The sequence below is a fragment of the Marmota monax genome, unplaced genomic scaffold (assembly GCF_021218885.2).
Source record: "Marmota monax isolate L192 unplaced genomic scaffold, Marmota_monax_Labrador192_F-V1.1 WCK01_AAM20220418_F8-fsc00008, whole genome shotgun sequence".
NCBI classification, from domain to species: Eukaryota; Metazoa; Chordata; class Mammalia; order Rodentia; family Sciuridae; genus Marmota; species Marmota monax.
The window spans coordinates 1,816,564-1,840,867 of record NW_026694432.1 but is presented as its reverse complement, the minus strand read 5'-3'; the positions used below and the strand labels follow the sequence as shown (position 1 = coordinate 1,840,867).

The 24,304-nt window shown below is 36.9% G+C and overlaps 1 protein-coding gene across 1 annotated transcript in view; it reads right to left on the bottom strand.

The window, feature by feature from the left end:
- Positions 1-24,304, bottom strand: part of Agbl4 (AGBL carboxypeptidase 4) — a 1,469,059-nt gene that overhangs the window by 298,662 nt on the left and 1,146,093 nt on the right. Inside the window, exon 6 of the mRNA XM_046468734.2 lies at positions 20,513-20,552. Within this exon, the coding sequence (XP_046324690.1) occupies positions 20,513-20,552 (40 nt within the window). The remainder of the gene's footprint in view (positions 1-20,512; positions 20,553-24,304) is intronic.

Here is a 24,304-nt window from a genome sequence, read left to right as displayed (position 1 = left end):
CTCACTTTTGGTTATATTTATTTATTATAAACCATGCATCCCTTTACAGTGTTAGTGTATCTATTCCTCACAACTGTCTTGTGAATTAGTTCTTGGGGTAGGATTCCTAAGCTATGGAGCTCACTACTCTCCTTCTAGCCCACACACCAGCCATGCTGGACTTTGCCGGGTTATCTACCCATCTCTGGGGAATCCTGTGCTCTGATTTCTCCCTGGTGGGTTCAATTTTACCCTTGTGCCATCTCACTGTGGGATCTTCAATGTCTCCTCCTCTGTTGCTTTCAGCTCCCACCCAACAATTAATCAGCATGTTTGAATTTCTCCCAGCTTAAAAAAATAATGTAAACAAATAAATACACAACAAAAAAAGAAAACTATCCCTCAGTCCTACTCTCTTTTTTCCTTTCTTTCCAAGTCAAGCTTTAATAGTGTGTATTCTATACTTGCAATCTCTGTTTCTTCACTTTGCACTGACTTTTTTTTTTATTTTGAAAAGATTACATGTTGCATAGAAGCACACTTTAAATAGTAAGAAAAGGAATAATCAAAAGTAAAATGAAATAAAAATACCTACCATGCAACACTAATCAAGAGGAACTTAGATCAGCAATATTAAGTTTAGAAAAAAGTTTTTCTTTAAGGCAAAAATAGTAGTTATAAAGATATATTAATTAAAGGATTTATATATAAGAAAATTACAATATTTCTAAATTTTTATTGCTCAAATATATAAAAATGTAAATAACTAAAAGGATAAATAGAGGAATTCATAATAAATTTATCTCTCATAATAACTGATGGAAAAGAAAAAACCAATAATGATGCAGAAAATCAGAGTGATCAATTAAAATTTTTTGCCTGCTTGACAAATAAAGAAAGCTGCTCACACTGACCTATTACCCTTCTGCAATCTAGTATCCACTCCCTGCCAACCCACCTGAACACCCCACTACCCAATGATTTCTTTGTTCTTCTTTGTGCTTAAAGTCAATGAACACTTAAAAATCTTATCTCATTTGACATAAGTGATCTCTCCCTTTCCACCCAGTAACTGAACTCTAATGATCCAAGTCATATGCCTTATATCAGGAAAGACTAATAAATAACCTATTATTCTGCTTATTTTAAATATACCTCCATGCCATATTCTTTGCTTAGAATATCCTGCCATCACAGTTGTTGTGAATTCCTGAGTATCCTTCAAGACCCACTAAAATTTCTTCCACTGTGAAGCTTTGTCTGTCTTTCTTCAAGAAGAGTTGATCCCTTTTCCTTCTTCTCCCACTCTTCTTTCTCCTGATCTTTTTTGTTGTTATGGGGATTGAATCCAGGGTAACTTTACCACTCAGCTATGTTCCCAGTTCTTTTTATTTTTTCAGTTTGAGATAGGGTCTCACTAAGATGCTGAGGGTCTTGCTAAATTGCTGAGACTGGACTCGAACTTTCAATCCTCCTGAATCAGCCTATCAAGTTGCTAGGATTACGGTTGTGCACCACTGTGCCCAGAGATCCCTTTCTTTTTTGCCTCCACTGTTCTTTGTATTTAAGTTAACTCTGGCCCTAATTATACTATATGTATTTCTTCATTTGTAACTCATGAATTATTTACTTCTCGAGGCAGGCATGGTCTCTATGACAGGATTAATTGACATTTCAATGTCCCTTCCCCCTTTAGTATTCTCCTTCTGGGATCCTATCAGAGGGAGATGTAGACAAAAACAAATGATTTCATAGAAAACAAGCAAGCAAACAGATCCATCAGAGCTCATACAGAATTCTTCTTGGGTAGTAAAGATGTAACCCTTCAGAGCTTTTCTTACATAGGACCAGCTCCCAGGAGAGGAAGGATATATTTATCAGAACAATAACAGGAGGATGGCTGATCAGTCCTGAAAGGTAAAGCTGAAATTATGTTGATAAAAGAAACAGTCTTTCTCAGATAAGGGATAAGAGAAAAGTACCTGTCCCTGTGAGGGGTACCTGGTTCATAGCTTCCACAGCTTTAACTAGAAAAGGGTCACCTATATTCATGGCCCCAATCTGCCTCCAAAGCTGAGGAGAACTAAGAAAACATGAAGAGTAGTAGCTTTGAGGGTGAAGCCTGAGGGACTGTACACAGAATACAATATGACACCAACTCCAGTGGGGATCAACAGATTTTTTTTCCTGAATAAATAGGGTGCTGTGACTTGAATACAGGGAGTGTTCCCCAAAGATCCATATGGTAAAGGCTTCTTCCCTAGGATTGGGCCATGCTTATGTTTAAGGTCAGTGAACACTTGTAAAAGTTTAAGTATAGAGTTCCCCCACCTCCCAACCCATGAGATATAGAATAGTTAAGCTAGTTAGCATTGCACCCCTTATTCCTCCTGCAACAACCTTTTGGGATTTTCCTGATTCTTAAATAAAGAGCATCTATAGGACTCACAGTAGGGTAGTGACATAGATTCTGGAGCTATACTGCCTGGGTTCAGATCCTATTTGTGTTACTAGCTATAAAAACTAAAGTAAGTTACTTGCCTTCTCTGTGACTCAATTTATTTATCTGTTAAATGACAATAGTTATGATGTTTACTCAGTTTTTTGGTGAAGATTAATAAAGAGTTAATATATTAAAAGTACTTGAAATGGTACTTGGCATGTGGTTGGTGTTTAATAAGTGTTTCCTATTATTTTTATCTGTGTGTTTTACAGCATAACCTGGAGTATTTGGACAGGTGAAAACCAACAGGAATTCCAGGGCCATATAGGCCTGATCAGCCCCATTTCCTTTTAAATACTGGCATGAGGGGCCCAAATTTCTTTAGTCACCAGTAGTGAGAAAACTAACCTGAGAGATATCAGAGAGGTCCATAGCCCCCTAAAACATAATTTATAATAACTTTTTAATTAGTAAGTAGAAGAGGATAACTATTTGTACCTTAAAAGAAAGGGGCCTGTTGTGAGTCTTCTCAGTGTCGATACATGGAAAACACTCAATAAATTTGTAAGATGGATAGGTGCATGAATAAACAGATATATGTGTATTCATTTTTAATAGGCCAAATAAATGAGTGAACGATGGGTGTCAGAATACAAGTAGCAGGCACAGATCAAAGGAAGCAAGTACCTCCTGCCCATTTTCCCACAGACCTTTATCTTCTATCTCAGGTGTTATGCCTTAGATATCATTCTTTTCATTACTGGGCCTATAATACATTTAAGTACCACTCATTTACTTTAGTCTTAGGCATGCCCGCTGTTTCTCTGGACCCACTTACTTCATATGCAAAATGAAACCAGCTAGTTCAGGTGTGGTAAATTGGTTTCATCTCACATACAGATATGTGTTAAAATAATGACTGGCTACAGTATCATGTAACAGAGGGTTTGAAACTGAATCCAGGCTGAGCAGGAAAGAATTCATGATGAGATAGAAATGCCACAGATTTGTGAGATAAGTGATTGGCAGTCCCCATGTCCTTTATTTGTCACTCCAGAATTAGATACAATGTTCTACAACCGTTTTCTTTTGAGAATCCCTAAAGAATTACCCAGCCTTAATAGTGCCGTGACTTTCTTGGTATAAAATATAGTTATCCTTTTCCATATTCCAGGTACCCAGTAAAGACTTACTTTACCAGAACATTCTCCACAATGTGTGAGTAGATAAAATCAAGGTTAAAAAGGAACCCTCCACAAAGGAAAGAGGCAAAAAAAGCCCAGACTTTGGAATCAGTATGCTCAGCCACTAACATAACCAAGGTATCCTGAGTTAATCACATAGCCTGTCTAAATCTTATCTTCCTCCTTTTCAAAACTGGGTAATAATATTTATAATTACAGGATGGTAACTAGGATTTAGACAGTTTTAAAACATATAGAACCTAGTACAGTGAAGAGCTTTGTATGAGTGAGATCCTTAATTTTACTTTGTTCTTTCATCTTTAGAGTGAGTGCAGAGAGCCCTGGGCTATGAATGCATTGGGGATAGACACTGCATCTGATTTGTTTCTTCATACCTTGTTCTGAACACAAATGTTTAAACGTTTGAGAAAAAAATATTTAAGAAATATTTACAGACCTAAATTGAGTTTAATTCAATTGAAATGTAATTAAATAACCTTTTAGATCCCTGTCAGTACCAAGCATAGAACTGCACAGGGTCGGCCCATAAATGCTTATAAAATGTAGTACTGGGGTGATCTGATTTCAACACTGGAACACATTAACGGAAAAGCATATAATTCTTAGAGGGACATTAGAGCCATACACACTCACTGTGGCATTGTCTCATCAGAAGAATTGCCACTTGTAGCTACCTCTTGCTCCATACTTTCCTTCTCAGAGAAAAGAAAGTGGCCCTGATAAATCCATTATTGTACCTCAAAGAGATTCTAATTTTCTGCTATGGACCCATAGGATACTTAGAAGTCACATCCTTTCATGTCCAGGCCCAGAATCCGTTGTCCCTGGTGAGTAACATGACAATCACTGCCCCCCTTTCCTATCTTTTGAGTTTTCTTTTGAAGTCTTCTTACTGTCCCAGTGACACTGAGTGGACCACAACAATTTCAAATATCTGAGCATTATCTCATTGTTCTAAATGACATATTTTTGCCACTGGCCCTATAACTGTTCTCCTTTAAGTGATTCCTGAAGAATTTCAGTCCTAATGAGTATATCAATTATTGTTCATGGAAGAGCCGATGTCTCCTTAAAGGTTATTTGAAGGTTGATTGCTATCTCAGTGCTTATATCCAGTAAATCTATCTCAGTCTTATGAATGCATTTGACCTTTTTGTAGGTACAGGGGAAAAATAACAGAACAAAAGTTAATTTAGACCTCTATAATACAACTTTTTTTTTTCTGAGCAAAATGAAAGGGCATTGAAATCGATATCTGCACAATAACATGCTGATGAATGTTGGGACCCAATTTTCTCATTTTGCTAACTCGAGATTGGGAATTCTGAATAGTTTTCAATCCTGCATTCTTTGGGTGCTGTGAAGTCTGCTGTATTGTGTCCACACAATGCTGCTGCACACTCATTATGGGAGTACCAGTGGTCCTGAAAAGGTCAGTTAGTTAGAAATGTCAGCGTTCAATGGAGCCGCACAGGCCTGTGTGCGCACAGATCCAATTAGAGCAGCCAGGCAACACTGCTGTAACCCAGAATCCTAATGAGCAAGTAGAGGGAAGGTGTCATTGCTGTTTTTTTCTTTCTTCTTACTCAAAAGAAATGGAGATCACTTTTTCAGCCACCCTACATGAGGTTGTTTAAGCTTTACCAAACACCACTTAGGAGCCAGGTGGGCTGGGAGGGGAACCCCAGCTTCTGCAAAGACTCAGCCTACCTAGAATAGCCAGATGTGGAAGGGAGAGTAATGAAGAAGGCGGGAACAGTACTTCAGACTACAGACTGATGAAATGGGTCACCCTTCGAAAGACTTACTCAAGTAGATACTGACTAAGAGGTAAATGGCTTTCTTAGTAAGTTCATATCTAAGGCCCCACTATGTGTCAGGCCTTGTAGTTAAATCCAGCCTTTGTCATTTTTTGGATAAGCCTAAAGCACTGATGCAAGCATATATTAGGATTTCACTAGGATCTGGATGAATATGTTGGCTAATGTTTCTTGAATTCATCTATACCAGTGCTTCTCTATTTCTAGTTTGTCATAAGCTGATCGTCTGGAAATGTCCTTTGGTCAGGAACATGAATGCTGCAGCAATGTCGAATGACTATAGAGTTTCTAGGTGCTTTCTCTCTCAGTTTCTGTACTTATCTCCTGGACAGTTTATCTACTGGTGGCTGTGCACAGCACTGTGAGTAGCACTGCTCTCTAGCTGCCTCTCTTTTGTTTGTCCTGACCTTCACTCCTGGCCTTGACCTTCAGTGTTCCAAACTATTCATCTGCTGCATCTGGACCGACAATCATGCTGCACTTTCTTTTCTGGTTGAATCACTATATGATTCCTTCAAACATGCTTTTTGGTATTTATCTTTGGTAGCACAAACCCTACCCATAGATAGAATACTATTCCAGCAGCCCCTGTCTGGGCTGTAGTGGACTAAATGGCACAAACAACAAGAAAAAATCCTGGTTAAATATTGTAACTTTGATAACAAATGAAAAGATTTTATAGGACACCTATCACTGGATTTCTAAGCTCAGCACATAGTAATGACCAGTACAATTAAAAACTCTTCTTTAACAAGCCAGTCTTCTGTAAAATCTTTTTTTTTTCCCCAGAAGGAAAATGATCTGTATACAAGAATGGATCTCAGTTGGGATAAGCTGAAGCTCTTTTATGTTTTTCATGTTCTTGCAAGATGTATCTCATGTTTTTAAGAAAATTATTCAGCAACCACTTAAAGGGGAGAAAATTCTACTTAAAGTGCCCAAAATAGACCCAACTGACATTTCAGAGAATGAACTAACAGAATGGAGCTACTCTGCTGAAAAAAAAAATAAATAAATAATAGGCAACTGTGGTAACCATCCTCAGAGAAGGACTTCCATAAAAACATGAGCATCTTCGATGTTCAAATATGCATCAGATACATACTTTTATCTCATTTAATACTCACAACAACCCTACAAGGTCAGGGATGGAAGACTTGAAGCTATTTATCCAAAATCATATGAAGAGCAAATGGAATATATGGGGTTGAATCCTGGTCTGCATGGTTTCAAAGATTCCTTTGGATTCTAGAAGTTATTTTTCTTCTTCTTTTTCATGATAGAGACTCTAATTTTCTGTCCCTGATAGTACTGAGTAAGCACTGGCGATGAGAGGTCAGTAAATCTTGTCAAGAACAAACTCCCATGTTTTTCTAGCCTCACCACATTCTTTGATGATGTTTAAGACCTGAGTTTGAATGATGTACACCACCCTATGACATACCATTGGTTCCCTGATCTCTAGGAATTTCAAGTACATGTACTTGGATCTCACTTTGCCTAAATTCAGTAAAGGCCCTACACCCATTTTCTAAGTGTGCAAAGGGCTATGATATAAACTAGGAGGTAGGTATTAGGGAATAAACTTATTTTCCTGAATGAGAAAATCTTATTTTTCTTAGTTTAGCAAATTAAAAATGCCCCCTCCAAAAAAAATTCTTGCTTTTATGACCAAGGTAAAGGCCCTTACAGTTCTATGTCTGTTAGGATAATAAGACACAGATGGACAAATTAGCTATTTATTTATAGAAGAAATAATGAATAGATAACAGTTAAAATCATTCTCAAACTCGTGCCAATCTCAAAATCTAGGCCATTACTTATGTATCCTAGTAGTAAGGGGAGGATCCCTGGAGGAATGAGAAAAGGTAAGTAGGTTTGAAGGAAATCAAGAGATAAAACCATCACCATCATCATCATCACCACCATCTTAGAAGTGAAGTGAGTCTACCTGATATCCCTTGGATGATTCTCACTTCCTGGTATTCACATTCTTATGAAGTCCCATTCCACTGTCAATAGGTTGGTTTATGTAGCTAATAGTATATTATAGAAACAATAGACTACAACTTCCAAGGATGGATCATAAAGATATCACAGCATTTATTTAGTTTCTTCTTGAATTAGTCACTCTGAAGAAAGTCACTGCCATGTTGTGACTCAAGAAGCCCTACAGGGAAGTCTTAGTGGCAAGGAACAGAAGTATTCTGCCAAAAGCTACCACCAACTTGCCATTCATATGAGCAAATCATCTCAAATCAGATGATTCTCCAGCCCCACTCAATCCTTCAAATAACTACAATCTTGGCTGACATTTTAGCTGCAACCTCATGAAAGACCCTGAACCAAAAACACCCATCTAAGCTGCTACTAGATGCCCGACCTCCAAGAACCCTGAGATAATAAACCTTTATTATTGTTTGAAACTGCTAAAATTTTGGATAATCTGTAATGCAGTGACGTGTTCATGGTAACAACTGCTTATTTCAAATCTACTGTTGGTCATGCACTTTACTACATCACATTAGCCACTTTACATACATCACATCACAAGCTCTAAGAAGTATTGTTATTGTCTGCTCTTTTATAAATGGTAAAATAGAAGTAAGGCACTGAAAAGTTAATAGGCTTTCCCCAAAATCAAACCATAGGTAGAAGAGGTAGGATTCAAAAGCATAATGTATGCATTTACTACAACTCAATTATAATTACCAAATTTATAGTTTTCTCCTTTGCCCTTCAAATTCTCATGAGGTCTGTCTACTTCATGGCTTAGCTGCAGTGACTATCACTCCATTGCTTCAGACTATGACACATATGAAAGATAAGCCTGATGCCCCATGAGCATAGAGACAGATTCATACTGCCCAGACCTTTCAGTCTGCAGGTTTAGACTGCTAGCCCTTGAACCACTGTGAACCAGTGTTCTTCCAGCTAAGGCCAGATCAGCTCTCATCTTTCTCCCAAACCCCATTATGAAGAAGGCCTAGTGTTATCAGAGCTTTTGTTCTGGTCTATAATGTTAATGGCATTTTCATGCTATATTAATAGCTAGAGGCTTTATCATCATGATTACCTGACTTTATATTCTTTTTATCCCTATTAAATAGGTGCTACCATCTATATTTGATGGAAATCTAAGCCCCAAAGAAGTTAAATAGCTTCAATAAGGATATGGATCCATGAAATAGTAGAACCAAGACTGGAACCTAGATCTATCTGATTCCCAAATGTTAATACTCTCTTGACTCCTCGCTAAGGCTGGCATCCTGCTCTATATTCCATAAATATAGATCCTAGTCTCCATGGCCCAGTGTCTCCATGTCTGGCTTTAACCTGAAAGGCCCTTCTGTGAGTCCAAAATATTATATTACTTCTACCTGATGATGTCACCACCAGGAGATTCTGGCCATGGAGCCCCTGACATATCTAGCCTTTTGTATAGAAAGTATGCAAAGGACACAGCAGAACAGATCCATGTAAGTTCTGCTTTTAGACTTTATAATTCACATAGTTGGCTTACCTTAGACATAGAGGTGGTTATTGAAAAATTTCATTTGATCTTGAGCTATTTCCAAATAATACCAAGCTTTAATTTAATCCTCCATTTTCAGAAGTGGTGTTTATGATCCAACTCTTGGCTAATCGGCACAATAGATTTCCCTGGACATGGATATTCAAAGGTGGATTCATAATGACTCAATCAGAAAATGAGAAGCCATAGATACTCTGCTGGGACTTCTGAATAAGATTCCCTGGCTTTTTCCTACTGGCCTAGAATTTAGGAGAACATAAAATTAGCAGCTGCTTCAGTCATTGTGAGACCACATGTGGCCTGGGAATAGAGTCAACACTGAGAAAGTTAAGAGAAGAAGAAAATTGGTCCATGTCTATTGACCCTTATTATCAAGATGTTACAAAATCTCAGCATTATTTTTTGATTATTCATTATATGAACCAATGAACTGACTGTTTTTGCTTAAGCCAATTTTGGTTTGGATTGAAGAATTCTATTTACATTGTCCCTGTGCCTTAATTTTAGCTTTTGTGTCTTATAGTTTCTTTAGGCCTGGATCCTGAATTTGACCTAATGGGTGAGGTCTTGCCAGTTCTTTCTTGACCTTCCTCATGCTGGTCAGCTATTGTGCTTTAGGGTGTCATGCCTTCCCAGAGCTCAGCCTATCCATGTGTATGTTCCTAAATAGAACTCCTGAGTCCTTCTCATTAACCCCCTCAGCTGAGTCCTGGGACAGTAGGTTTCTCAAGACTAATACCCTAGGAACATATTATACATTTTGTCCCCCAGGGATCACAAGAAAAATCACACTTCTCCTGCCTTTATATGTTTTTCAGATTCTGGAGTTTGTTAATCAAATTTAATAAATATTCTGAGTAACACTCAATGCTGAAATTTTTCATTGTTGACACGAGAGATGGAGGTTGAGGGATAGAGTTAGGACTATAAATTTATATAAGCTTTCTGGAAAATGAGTTGGTATTAAGGCTCAATAATTCCTTAAATGTATTAATATTCTTTGATCTAATAATACTGTTTATAAAATAACCAGTATCAAAAACTTATGCAAAAGAAGTAAAAAGCTATTTTTTCCACAAATAATTTTATGGTAGAGTTATTTCTAAGAATAAAATATCTGCACATAACACAATGTACAACATTAGCATTTTTTTGTGCAGGCTACATATAAAAGATAGAAGATACTAGAATCTTTAAAAATAAGTATGTTTTGAAATGCTTATAAAATGCTTTTGCATCTAGCAATTCTATTCTTAGTAATCTGTTAGGACAATAACCTAGAATCTAGACAAAAACACATACATAGTTGAGAAATTATTCATAAGACTGAGAAACTAGAATCAAGTTAAATATTCAACATTATTGGCATGGGAAAGTATCTCTGTTGTAATATTAAGTGAAAAGTCAGAATAAAATTTTATATTCTATATGATCTCAACTATGTAAAACAAAATTATACATGCATAGAAAAAGGCAAAGAAGTAAATGTATAAAATATTAAGTAGCTGTTACTTCTGGGAGATAACTGATATTTTCAGCTTTAAACTTGTGTTTCTCAAAATTTGCACCATGGGCATGCACAATTTTTTAATAAAGAAAGTGGTTATAAAAAGATGGTAAGTATGTAAACTACATAGCAAGATGGAGATTGTTTATGAAATAATGTTAAGTGAAAAAAGATGTATATAAAAACTTACTGTGATTGCAATTATGTAAATATGTTTCTGCATATAGACAAGAACTGAAAAGAAAAATGTATAAATAGAACGAGGTTTTGTATTGTGCTAAAGCTGTGGGATTAGGAGTAATTTATTTTTCTTCTCTAAAGATGTTTTAAAGCTGTTTTTAATGATATGCTTGCATTTTTTGGACCATTTCTTCTGTGCAAATCCCCTATCCTCCCAAAGTGACTCCATAGGTCCCCTGTTGGCTCTGAAAATGGTCCTGCAGAATGGCTTTTCTGTCTTGGTGCTTTAGTCTCCAAGGGGCTGAGTATATTCCATGAGAGATTTTTATTGGAGACAAAGCCCAAAGTTGCAATGTGATGGTCAGCAGGATCAGTCCATCACCATTTATCATCAGTATTGTTTTAACAAATATAAAATGGAAAAAAAGTAATTTTGTGGATATTTGAAATCAGAAACTAATCTAGCTATGATTATTTGGGAGGTTTCTCTGATATATTAGAAAATCAATTTTTCTCTTCAAGACAGCCTAGTTAGTGGAAAAGCCAAAGTGACTAAGATGTCTATAATATTCTAGGCTTTCCTTGTCCCTAGCAAAGTGGGTCAGTTGGAATTCTATCTGGGAAATAAGGCTCTAAGGGATAATTACATAATGAAATATTTTTTTATTTAGAAGTGAAAAAGGCAAAGGATTTAGAATCAGACTGTTATGGACGTGAATCATGACTCAATCACTTATTAACTGTGTTATTGTAGACAAATCATCTAATCTCATGGCAACTTTTTATGCAAGACAGAAAAGACAAGACCTGTGTTATGATATAGTAGAGAGAACTATGTGAAAAATATACTACAAAAAGGGCCTAACATAGATTTGCCTCTGAGCAGATACTTCCTAAAGGTTGTCCTTTTAGTGTATCAAAAAGCTATTACCATCAAAAAGCTGTGATCATATGACAAGGGTGATAAAATAATTCAATAGGCAAATAATAGGGTTTTTTTTTTTCAACAAATAGTGCTGGGAAAATGATAACTACACCAAAAGAGTGAATCTGGACTCTTACCTCACATCATATCAAAACATTAACTCAAAATGAATCTAACACCTAAATGTAAGAGCAAAAGAAAACAGGAGAACATCTTTGTGACTTTGGGCTTGGCAATTGGGCAATGGCTTCTTAAAAATGACACAAAAAGTATAAGCAGTAAAAGGAAAAATAGATAAATTGGTCTTTATCAAAAATAAAAATATTTTGTAATTTTTGTTAAAAATATTTCTTTATGAAAATATTTTGCTTCAAAGGACATCATGAAGAAAGTAAGAAGACACCCCCAGAATATGAGAAAATAGTTGCAAATCATAAATATAACATCATATCCAGAATAAACACATACAAACTCTTACAACTTAATAATATAAATACAAATAATATCCAGATAAAACGGGTAAGGGGAAAGAATTAAATAATTTGAATAGATATTTCTCCAAAGAAGATATACAACTGGCTCATATGCACACGAGAAGATATGCAGCATTATTAGACATCAGGAAAATGAAAATGAAAATCACAATGAGATACTACTTTAAGCCTACTAGGATTGCTATTATAAGAAAGATGGATAATAAAAAGTGTCAGAGATGAGAAATTGAACTGTTCTATATTGTTGATGGGAATGAATGTAAAATGGTACAACTGCTGTGTGTGGTGGCACATGCCTATAATCCAAGCAACTCAGGAGGCTGAAGCAGGAAGATGGCGAGTAATTTAGTGAGACCCTACCATTTTAGTGAGGACCTAAGGACTTAGTGAGACCTTGTCTCAAAATAAAACATAAAAAAGGTCTGTTGATGTGTCTCAGTGGTGAAGTGATCCTGAGCTCAATCCCAGATATAAATAAATAAACAAATAAATAACAAAATGATGCAACTATTTTGACAATTTGACAATTACTCAAAATGCTTATCCTAAAGTTTAACATATGATCAAAAATTCCATTCCTGGGTATATAGCCAGTAGAACTGAAAACATGCCCACACAAAAACTGTGACACAAATGTTCATAGCAGATTTTTCAAATGAAAACAACTCAAATGTTCATTAAGAGATGAATGGATAAATAAAGTATGGTATATCCACAGAATGGAATATTATTTGGCAATAAAAAGGAATAGAGGGACTGGGTTGTAGCTCAGTGATAGAGCGCTTGACTAGCACATATGAGGCACTAGGTTTGATCCTCAGCACAACATAAAAACAAACAAGGAAATAAATAAAGATATTGCAGCCATCTATAACTAAAAAATATTTTTAAAAAAGGAATGGAGTATTGATACATGCTATGCCATGGTGAATCTTGAAAACATTCTCTTATATGAAAAAGCCAGTCACAAAATAATGCTATACATGATATGATGCCATTTATATAAAATATCCAAAATAGGCAAATTTATAGAGACATTAGGTTACTTGCTGCCAATGGCTTGAAGAAAGGACAAATGGAGAGTGAATACCAACTGATATGGAGTTTTTACCTGGGGTGATGATAATGTTCAGAAACTGGGGAGTGGTGACAGATACACAGCTGTGAGAATATGCTGAAAACCACTAAATTATGCCTTTTATTACATATAATAAAATGTAATATACCATGGCAGGTGAGTCATATCTCAATAAAGTTAATATGAAAAGAAGCTATGACCAGTACTTTTAACTTGATGATGGGAATATTAAAATCTTCCAGAAGTCTGATGAAGTCTATTGGTCATTGCCTAATATTCTAGTTGTCCTCACTTTGGTGACCTTCCCTATGGGAAGAATATATATCTCTATTGCATTTAGGAGTGGCCACCTGACTTGCTTTGATTGAGGAAATTTGGACAGATGTGACCTCTTCTAAATGTTTTAAGAGGAGATACATGGCTCATCTTATCTCCTTTCTCCCTCTGTCATGATAACCAACAAGGCAAGTGCTATCAGTATCTCCTTGCAATCCCACATATTCCCCTGAAATCTAGTGTTTCTACACATGTTGAATAATTTCCAATTGCTAATACCTGCAAATCCATCCTGAGGGCTTCCTATGAGCCCTGGAAACTTTTCATGTCCATATGTTGAGCTTGGAAATATCAGAATTAACACTTTTACCCTAACTCCTACTCTTCTGGCTTTCAAAAAGATAAGTCTGAGATTTATTTTTCACACTGACTCCAAGACTTCTCCAGAAGAATTAAGTACCAGTTGTCCTCTGGTAGCAGAGAGCAGTGTGCTGTCTTTCTTTTCCTGTCTCATTCCCCTACTCCCCTACCAATATCTCTGGTATTGCCTACAAAATAAAGCACTCCCACTAAAATCTTCTAAGGCAATCCAACCAAGATTCCAAGCAGTGTTGCAAAATAGGGGATGTTTGGTCAACCTGAGTGCCAAAGAAAAGATGACGTAGAGCAGAGCTGATTATGGCACATGAGGGACATGTACCAAGAGTGTGAAAACCTTTTTGGGGGGCTTCTGCAATTTTGATGTCATTATTACTTCGGGTCATGCCTAGTGAACGATGTATACATTTTCTTTGGTAATTATCATTCTAGGAAATTTTCCTAAAGAAATAGAGATGCATATACCAATCTTTATACAAGAATATCTGCTGTGGTATTAGATATAATTAAATAACTGGAAACAATTAATATACAACACTAGGAGAATTAAAATATATAAGCAAATGATTTTATCTATGTACAATAACCTCTTGAAAAAATTTAATAACACTGGAAAATATTCATGCTATTTTCAAATAAGAGTTTGTAAAGTATCATTCCAATTTCTTTTTTACATTACCTATATATTTGTGCAGACATGTGCAAAAAAAAATTAACAAGACTTTCCCCTTAATCTGGTGGTATTGTACTTGGACAGGAAATGAAAACTTCCATATTCTGCTTCCCTCTTATTGAGGAGCTTATAGGAGAAAATATGTTCCTAAAAAAGAAAACATAGCTGAACTTCTTGGTCAAATGACAAAATAAGATTATGCACCCATAAACCCATTTATTCTCACCAAAGGGTGATATTGGATAATAGAAGAAAGAGAAATGAAAATAGACAGTTGGGCTCCATTGTGAAATATTTATCTCCATGTTGCCAAAATGGACAAAAACTCAGAAGGGTAAGTGGTTCCAAGGCTCCTGGCTTGGTGGGATCTAGATGCAGAAGCAGGCAGTAATAGCTGAAAGTCTGCCTCCTGACTAAAAGTACTCTATAGGAGGGGGCCATCAGAGACAATCTTCTGCTTAGGGCAAGAATCTCCTTGTCATGAAAAAAGCCTAGAAAAAAAGGTTGCTGCATAACTCTGTGGAGAGCTCCTGTGCATCACAGGCCTAGGGAAATGAGGAACAGAGACTCAGGAACCATAAATAATGTTGAACCATCATGAACTTTTGGTCTCTTCTATAACCCCAGTATTCACCAGGTCCTAAAGTGAAGATGTGGGTAGAGATGATTGCAAAACCACCACAAAGGGGGATATTGGAGTTTGGGAGTAGAAAGGGAGAAAACTTCCTTTTCAAAGTCATCCTACAAATTAAAATTTCAAAACACAAGAAGAAATTGAATGCTAAAAATCACACTAAACAAAATCAACAATTAGAAGTTGAGTTCCCTCCAGATGAAACTTATTTTATGGAACAAAGATTTTAAAATAAGCATATTGAGGATGTTCAAAGAAACAAATGAAGACATTCAAACAGAACAGAAATTATGAAACAGAATAGGCAGAAATAAAACAAGAACAGGTGGATATGAACAAAATTAGAAATCTTGGAAATGAAAAATATATAGTGATTGAAATATTGAAAAAGAAAAAATCTAGAGTAGACATGGTCAAAAAAGTCAATCTGTGCAGGCAAGTTACTTGGGAGAAACCCAGAATCAGTGCAGTAAGACAAAATGAACAAAAGTTATTAAAAATCAGTTAATAACATGGAAAATTGCTTGACAGAATCTAATATTTGTCTAATTGGAATTATCAAAGCAAAGAATCAAAGGAAATGTGGGAAAGGCAATATTTAAAAAGATAATTTGCCAATAATTTCCCCAAACATAAGATTCTTAGGTGGCAATTATATTCAGAGTACCAAACAGTATAAATGAAAATAAATTTACACCCAGGCTTATGAAAGTGAAAAGGCAGAACATTAAGATTAAACATAATCTTCAAACCTACTTAAAAAAAACATAGTTTCCCTAACACAATTACATAATGGCAGACTTCTCATACAAATACGGATATAAGAGACAATGAAAAAAATCTTCAAAGTTCAAAGGAAAGCCCTCCTCAAATTAGAACTTACACCTAGCCAAACTGACATTCCAGAGTCAAGCCAAAATAAGGACATGCACGAATTAAGAGGATTACCCAGAGATTCTCACTAAAATAGGTATTGGTGTAGTACTTTAGTAAGATTTCATAGAAAAGGCTTGAGTTACAAGAAATCAGAAAACACAAAAACTCATAAGCTGTGTAGGAAAAGCCAATTAGCTTATAATAACACATTATTTTTCATTTTTTTTTAAAAATTCGAACTTAAAAGTCTACACAAGAACAACTAGGTGGTGATGAGCCAGTGTTCAACATGATGGTAAAAGCCTGCTTCCCATCAAAAAATATGGAGCTATTTGTTTTTTGGTTGGCAGAAATAACTGTAGACTTTGTAAGAAAATGTACAATTAAAGTATATATTCAAAGGTAATCAGCTAAAGGCTAGAAGTAAAATTTATAGCACCCAAATCTGCAGAGGAAGTTTAAAAGGCAGGCAATATGTAAAACTAAAACATACTTAAAAAGGCAGGGCAAAAGAACACAATTACAAAAATGAATGATAAACAGCATAAATATGGTCTCAGAAATACACCCAAATATGTCAGTTATTATAAATAAGTACAAATAGAATAAATTCGTTTGTCACAATATAGAGATTTTTAGATTATATTTAAGAAATATTATTTTTAAAATATATAATTGCTGCTTTTAAAAGATAAGAATACAAGGGAAAGGGGAAAGATATCTTCCTGTCAATTATAAAGACAATATTAAAATTGGAATTTATTATGAAGAAGTCAGTAAGGTCCATGAAGAAGTCTGACTGGTAGGTCAATGGCATACCAGTGGAGTGAGCTCAGGAATGGACTTCACACATAGGAAATTGATGTGACAGAAGTATAATTGCTGATAGGTGGAAAAATGGATGGACTAGTTTCTGTATGATGCTGAAACAATGGGTTATTCATATGCAAATTTAAAATAATTAAATTCCTAACTCATATGATATACAAATGTCAGTCCTAAATGGAATGAAATAAAGGCCCTAATATGATACAAAACTTGCCAACACTTTAGAAGTGAATGTAGAAGAATATTATTTCCAGGTTGGGAAGAATTTCTTAAGTCAAAAAAGCAAAGCACATAAAGCAAGAGATTGATGAATTCAACAACATTAAAATGATAAATAACCTTTCACTTACTAAAAGACATCATAAACAAAATTAAAAAATACCAGCCACACTCTAGGAGAGGGTATTAGCAGTGCATGTAAGAGGTAAAGTATTGATATTCAGAATAATAAACTACAAATCAATAAAAAAGAAGCAAACCAGTAGAATATACACAAAGGGTCTGAAAAGTCAATTCACAGAAGAAACCTCAGCAACCAATAAATATATAGAAAAGCTACTCAACCCCACTAGTAATTAGGAAAATAATAATAGTATCATTTCAAGTTATAATCCCAACTGGTAAAATTCATAAGTCCAACAATTCTAAGTGTTGAGGAGTCAGGGATATAGAAATTCTGATACTCTGCTTTTGGAAGTGTAAATATGCCAACTATTTTAGAGAAAATTTGACCATTATGCAATAAATTTGAAGATGTATACAATTAGTAATTTCTCTCCTATCATATGCCCTAGAGATATACTGATACATACAAGGAGACTTTCACAAAAATGCTCTCAGTAGCATTGCTTGCAATTGAGGAAAGCCATAAATAATTAAATTATGATTAATAAAATCAATAAGCAAATTATCATACAACCATATAGGGAATATTATATAGCAATGACTATTGATGAGGCAGACTAAAAGTACTCTATAGGAGGGGGCCATCAGAGAAAAGCTTCTGCTTAGAGCAAGAATCTCCTTGTCATGTAAAAAGCCTAGAAAAAAAGGTTGCTGCATAACTCTGTGGAGAGCTGCTGTGCATCACAGGCCTAGGGAAATGAGGAACAGAGACTCAGGAACCAGAAGTAATGTTGAACCATCCTGAACGATTGGACTCTTCTATAATTCCAGTATTCACTCATGAACCAGAGCCAGGTATATCAATGTGCATAAATCTCTACAATATAGTAATGCATAGGGGAAAAGCCACAGAAAGACATTTTTAGCTTGATGTCATTTTTAGGAATTTGCAAAACAATACTGGTTATATTTTAATACATAGATATAAATAAATGTTGAGTACATGACAGTGATTACCTGCAGGGTGTAGGGAGAGAAATGCAATCAGGGAAAAGTACTAGAAAGTCTCAACTATATCTATAATTTTGTTTTAAAAAGGGACTCTAGCAGAGATGGCACAATGCTGCCATGGTAAAGCCACATTGCTGGGAAGGGGTGGTAAGTGGCTGATCATTATGTTTCTAGTTTTTCTGAACATTTGAAATTATTTTCAATAAACAAAATAAATCTTAAAGAAAATACCACACTGACTGTTAAAGCTTCCACATTTCCAATCAGAATTTCAGAAGCCTCCTAGTCCATGAGGAATGGCTGCCTCAGACTGCAGTACTGTGTTAATGATGGTCTGGTGAGAAATATAGATAAACCAGTACCTCCTATTGACAGCCCCAGAGAGGTAGCAAGCTCACTGCTAGCTGCTATAGCTTCTGGTAATATGGGGGAACTGGAGTGAATTTGATAGTGAGAGACAGTTAATGAAAATGCTTTTGACATGAAATAGAGTCATCCAGATAATAGATGGTCTAATGGTGCCTCCTAACCTTTGAAGCACCCATGATAATATTTGTCTGAAACCATAGGAGTAGAGCTATCACCTTGAGGGGCTCCAGCTGCCCCAGGTCTACTTGTGCCCCTGAGAGCTGAGTGGATCAATATTTCACAATAGCACAGAAGTGTAGCCCTTTTGCAGAACACCAATGTGCCACAACATACCTTTTGGGAAGCACTGACCCAGAAGATATTCTTTTCTCAACTAAAAGGATGGATAATTATAAACCACTCAAACTCTGGCAGTGCTGAGCATTTTGCAATCCCATAGCTGTCTAAAAGGAGTGCACTGGGACTCACAACTACTCTGCTTGAATTTGTGCAGTAGCAATTAGTAGCAGAAAAATCTAGCATGGAATGCTCAGGGTGTGGCCACATGACACGGGGATGTGGGAGCAGGTAACCTGGACAGTGCATGTGTAGTGGAATACGACAAAATTTAAAAGGAGAGCAAGTAAACAGGACAGGACAAAAATAATCCCCAACCAGCACTTCAGTGAGGAGGAACTGGTAGGTCACATTAAAGAGACACTCCAGTTATGTCAGTATGTGATATGGAATTTATATAAATGTTAATCATATATATATATATATCATAAATATATATATGGTTCTGTAAGAAAGAGTAAATGGGTTTCAAAAAATTTTCATATTTATTCTTAAAGTCTCTATGTCAAAGAACTCAATTAGATGGAAATATAGCAAGATCACCTGAACTGAGTAGATCTACCTTATATTTGCAGTCACTGTCCTGTACCCTTACATACAGCAGAAAACCAGCCTTTGTGCTAGGATAGCGCCTGCAGAGAACACTTTCTCAATCTCTGTGTAAGTGACCACCTGGTCCTTAGATACAGCATGTCAAGGTTGGTGGGAGGCAGGGCTGACATAGTTCAGCTGTGCTGGTAATTAAAATATTGAAACACTTCTATATCTATTGGTAATTAGTCATTTTTGAAGTGACCCCCAACCCTGTCATATGGCCACTCTGCTCCACATTTGGCTCCTTCCCCCAGAACACCATCTACCAGGTTCAGTAACCAAAGTGTTAATACCTAGCACAGCAGGTAGTTACCAGGAAAGTTATCACCTTGTGGATGAAGAGGAACCCGCAAGAATGCTCACTCCCTTGGTCCCAAGAGAAAATCATATTTCTTATTCTCCAGTTCCAAGTTTGCTCCAGTTCCCAAATCACAGTAAAATACTTCTCTGACAAAACTAACCTGCTCAGCCTCTGCCTAGGCTAGATGTCAGGTCTAAGGGGCAAAAAAATTGTAACCCCATCTCTACAGCTTTGTTGGGGGACTTGTCTCTTCTCCTTCTAAAGGGGAGAGACCAAAGTCATCTTGACTCTCAGCACAGTCAACAAAATCTGATCACTTTATTAGACTGGCTCTTCCTCATGATCCATCCTCCCTTCATTCCCTGATACTTGTCAGGCAAGCTTCCCTATTCCCCATGATTTTAAAATTTATTAGTTAGGAGAAAGGACACATCTTTGACACTTGAATCCAATGAATGATTTTGGGAAAACTTGACTCTAGAGTATGCAGTAACATCCAGAGTATCAGCCCTGCATCTTCAGAGTCAGAAGGGGACAGCACAGACCTAGGATGGACAAAAGAAAAGTATCCCTGGAGCAGGGGAAGAGGAGTGTCATTCATGGTGCAAAAGTTATGCTGTTCATCCAGGGAGTCAAAGGCAGGAATTGCAATTGGATAAGCAGCAAGACATCAATCTGGGAAATGGGGAAAAACCGTGGCAGAACAGTCAGTTGCTCCTACTTACCGGGGCTGGTTATTGTCAAGAGGTCAAGCTGCCGCTGTTGCTGCAAAAGAAGACACATTGTAAGAGTACTGATTTGAGCCAGAGCCAAACTTGTGCATAGAAATTCAGGGAGGATATACAAAACATATCTGGACACACAGGGCAGTGTCAATTTTGTACACATGGTGCTAATGCATAAATCTGCCCAGCGGCCTTGCATCCTAGAGTCAAGGGGGAAGGGACAGCCTTTTACCTGTCCTTGGAAGCATAGATGGTCAAAGCTGAGAGGGCCTTAGAGGTCTCCCAGTCAAACCTATACTATATTAAAGAAAAAACGAGATCTGAGAGAAATGTGGCTTATTTAGGGCCACAAAATGGTCCTGTTCAGTCTCCTAGCTCAAGCTCACTCCTCTGTATCAGGCAAACTCAGACTTCTCTTGCTCACACTAGTTGCAATGCTTGAGTGTTTGATAAACTGGAAATATTCTTTGCCTTGGGTGGTGGTGTTATTTTTACCTTTTTTAACTACTTTCTAACCAAGATACTTCTGGGCTGGTTTATTGCTCAACAATGCTATAACAATTTCAATTAACGGTGATATGCTCATTCCTTTTCTAACTGAATCCTCAACCCTTTGTAGCACACAACATCATACAAATTAATATTGGTGGAGCACACTAGGCCATATGCATGATGCTGCTTTTGTTTGGAGGCAACTGGCCTTGGTTACTTCAAGGACTGACGTGATTGATATCTCAGAAGGCTTGTTTTCTGTCACAGTACACCTACTGTGAAACTCTGTGATAGATGTCATGAGAGCCTGAGTGCACAGAAGTGGGTATAGGAGGCTCCTGATGGGACAGTGGTGAGCAGATTCTTTGAAGACTCTATTCAGGACTCTTTTAGCTGCAGTCTTCATGCTGACCTGTTTCTCTTTCCTAAACTTGATATTTCATAAATAGTACTGAAAAATCTACATTTTTATTTTCTTAAAAGCATCCAAACAAACTCCACTTTGAGAACCACTAATCTAGGCTTCAAATTGCAGGAGCTTTGGATCACCAAGTATTTCATCCAGTGGTTGTGTTACTACACATCTTACCTTACCACCATTTCCCTCTTTATCTTGCCTTTCTCCTAGAACAGTTTCCTGAAATTCAACTTAAGCAAAAAAGGAAGGCAGCAACATTTTTTTCGAGAACCAACTAAAGGCCACATAAATAGGTATTTTGATATAACATGTCTTTTCAGACACTTGACAGTTCTACAGGGTAAGTATTGTACAGAGGAAGGACATGGCATTCAGGGAAGAGAAATTACTTGGCCAAGACCACACCTTCATTAAAGGGAAGGGCCAGAATAAGAATTCAGTTAGCTCTAATACTATCACTGAAATCCAAGATATGACAATGCACATAAATCATCTAGCATTATATCTGACACTTAATGGGTTCTCAATAAAGAAAATCTACTTACTATTGATTTTGTTTCTCTTATAGAACATCTGACCCTTTGTTTATATAAGTTGCCTCTTTGCTTTTCATAGAATTATGGATACTTAGAGCTCAGAGGTCATTGACTTGGACCTGCCTCCAGGGAAGGAGTCCCCTCTGCAAAATCCCCAACAATTATATAGACTATTTTTGTTTCATTCCTTTTCTTGATAGGAATTCACTACTTGTTATTGGTTAGAACAGGGTGAAGCGCTGCTTCCTGATGACATCACTGTTTCCCATGGCAATAGCTTAGAGGTCTGGAGGTGATCTGTATCTTGTCTCTCCAGGTTTAATATTCCCTGAATCTCTCTTTTTCTCATGGAACCTGGTCTCAAGTCTCCTGACTTTGGGTCACTCTCCTTCTCCATTTAACTTTGACTTGTTCCAGCCGAAACCTCTTTAAGATCTCTCTACTCTTTTCTTCTGACTTCTCATGGACCTTCTGAAAGCAGGCCTGCATCCTTTTGGGGCTTTCTAAAGCACACAACCCTGTTTTCCTTCTAGCTCATAACTCATTCTAGTTGACATTTTCAAGCAAACATGTAATTCTGAGATATCACTGATCTATTCAGTGAGCACAAATTCTCCAGCTGAAATGAAACATACACATGTACTGGCTAGAAGGAATGCTGCAGCCAGACAGCCTCCCCTCCAAAACAGAACCAGAGCAGTGGGAAAAGTGGCTCAAGCTATCTTTGCCAAAGCCAACCTGTGTTGTTTGTCACTTTCCTCATGCATGAGGGATATTGTGTCCTTCTTTTTCCACAGGCTTAACTTTCTGTTGATCACAGTTGGTAAAGGAGTTTGATTTGTCTGAAAAGTGTCAGTTAAGAACTATTGTTAAATGTCGACTGTGCACAGGGTCCAGTATTTAAAAAAAAAACAAAACAGGAAGAAAATCTGGGAGGAGTCAGATACACCTGGGCATGTGTCCTGGTTTCTCTGTGTGGCTTTGTACAACTTGCGGTCTATATCTGGTCTTAAACTTCACAACTCTAAAATGGGCAAGTGAAGCTGAAATACCATTAGAGACTCAGAATCAAATGATGCAACTAGCTAGTGTGCTTGTGAGCTCCCTCTTCTGGTATAGAGTCCTCTGAAAACCCCTGGGGCTAGACCATTGGGGTTCTAAGAACAGAAGCAGAATTTAAAAGGACCACATTTAAGCTATACTGTCACATTGTAATTTTCTGTGTTATGTGAATCTTTCTCACTACACAAGGAACATCTTAAGGGGCCAGGAAATCTATTATTCACCTTTGTTACATCAGTCTTTGTGACCTTTGGGGGCCTTCTCAATCACATATCCCTGTTTACTGGGTAGCTTTCAGTGAGTATTTGCTAAGCTCAACTGAACTAATCCCCAAATCCACAACATCCTTTAAGCCTCAAGGCCTTTGCTTATGCTGTTCTGCCCTGAGGCCCCCCTCACTGTCAAGTGAAGTCTACTCTGTGTACCAACTCCAACCTAACTCTCTTTTTTCCCTTCCTCAGAGAAGAATGAGTATTTCATACTTTGTTCTTCCAGGGATCTTGTAAAACCCATCTTTTGTATTCTGTCCTGTCTTAATTGTCTATTTTCTTGTCTGCCTTTCTTACTAGGTCTTTACTTGATGACAGTAATCTATTTCATTTTGTCTCTATGCCTCCAGTGCTCAGAACAAAGGCCTTAAAGAAATGTTTGACGTCATATAGCTTAAATGATTTAAGTATTCTGTTATTCCCTCTTCAATGACCCTGTTAAGTAGGAATAAATCAGCATGGAATGTAGGCATGTTCCTCCCTCTGAGACTTTTCCTTGGGCACATCTTTGAGGTCTCTTGCCTTTGGGTTTTTCTCCTGCCATTTCTGCAGCCAGCCACACAGTCTATCCATGTTCTCTGAGACAGATTTCTTTCTTTACTCTTGCCTACAGTATCACCATCTCTCCAGGACTTCTACAGCTTCCACTATCTGTACCACCCCTGTGCTGATGAATTAAATATAACCCCTTGACAAACTCATTTAACTTGCAGTTCACTAACATATGTGTGCACCACCTAGTGGCACAAGCAGGTAAGTGTAGGCTATTGTTTTAAATGCGGCAATGTGTGTTCTGTATGCAAATGAAACAAAAGTGTATATTCCAGAACGACTCTGCAACAGATTTTAGCCAATAAATTGGAAAATTCAAGTAATTCCCCCCAAGATATTTCAAAATTTTATAACTAATTTATCTGGCATAATCACTGAGATTACTATGGCATTTGTAAACATAGGGCACATGACTTATGGAATTTCACCAATAATGTACAATCACTTATATACAGTGAGGGGC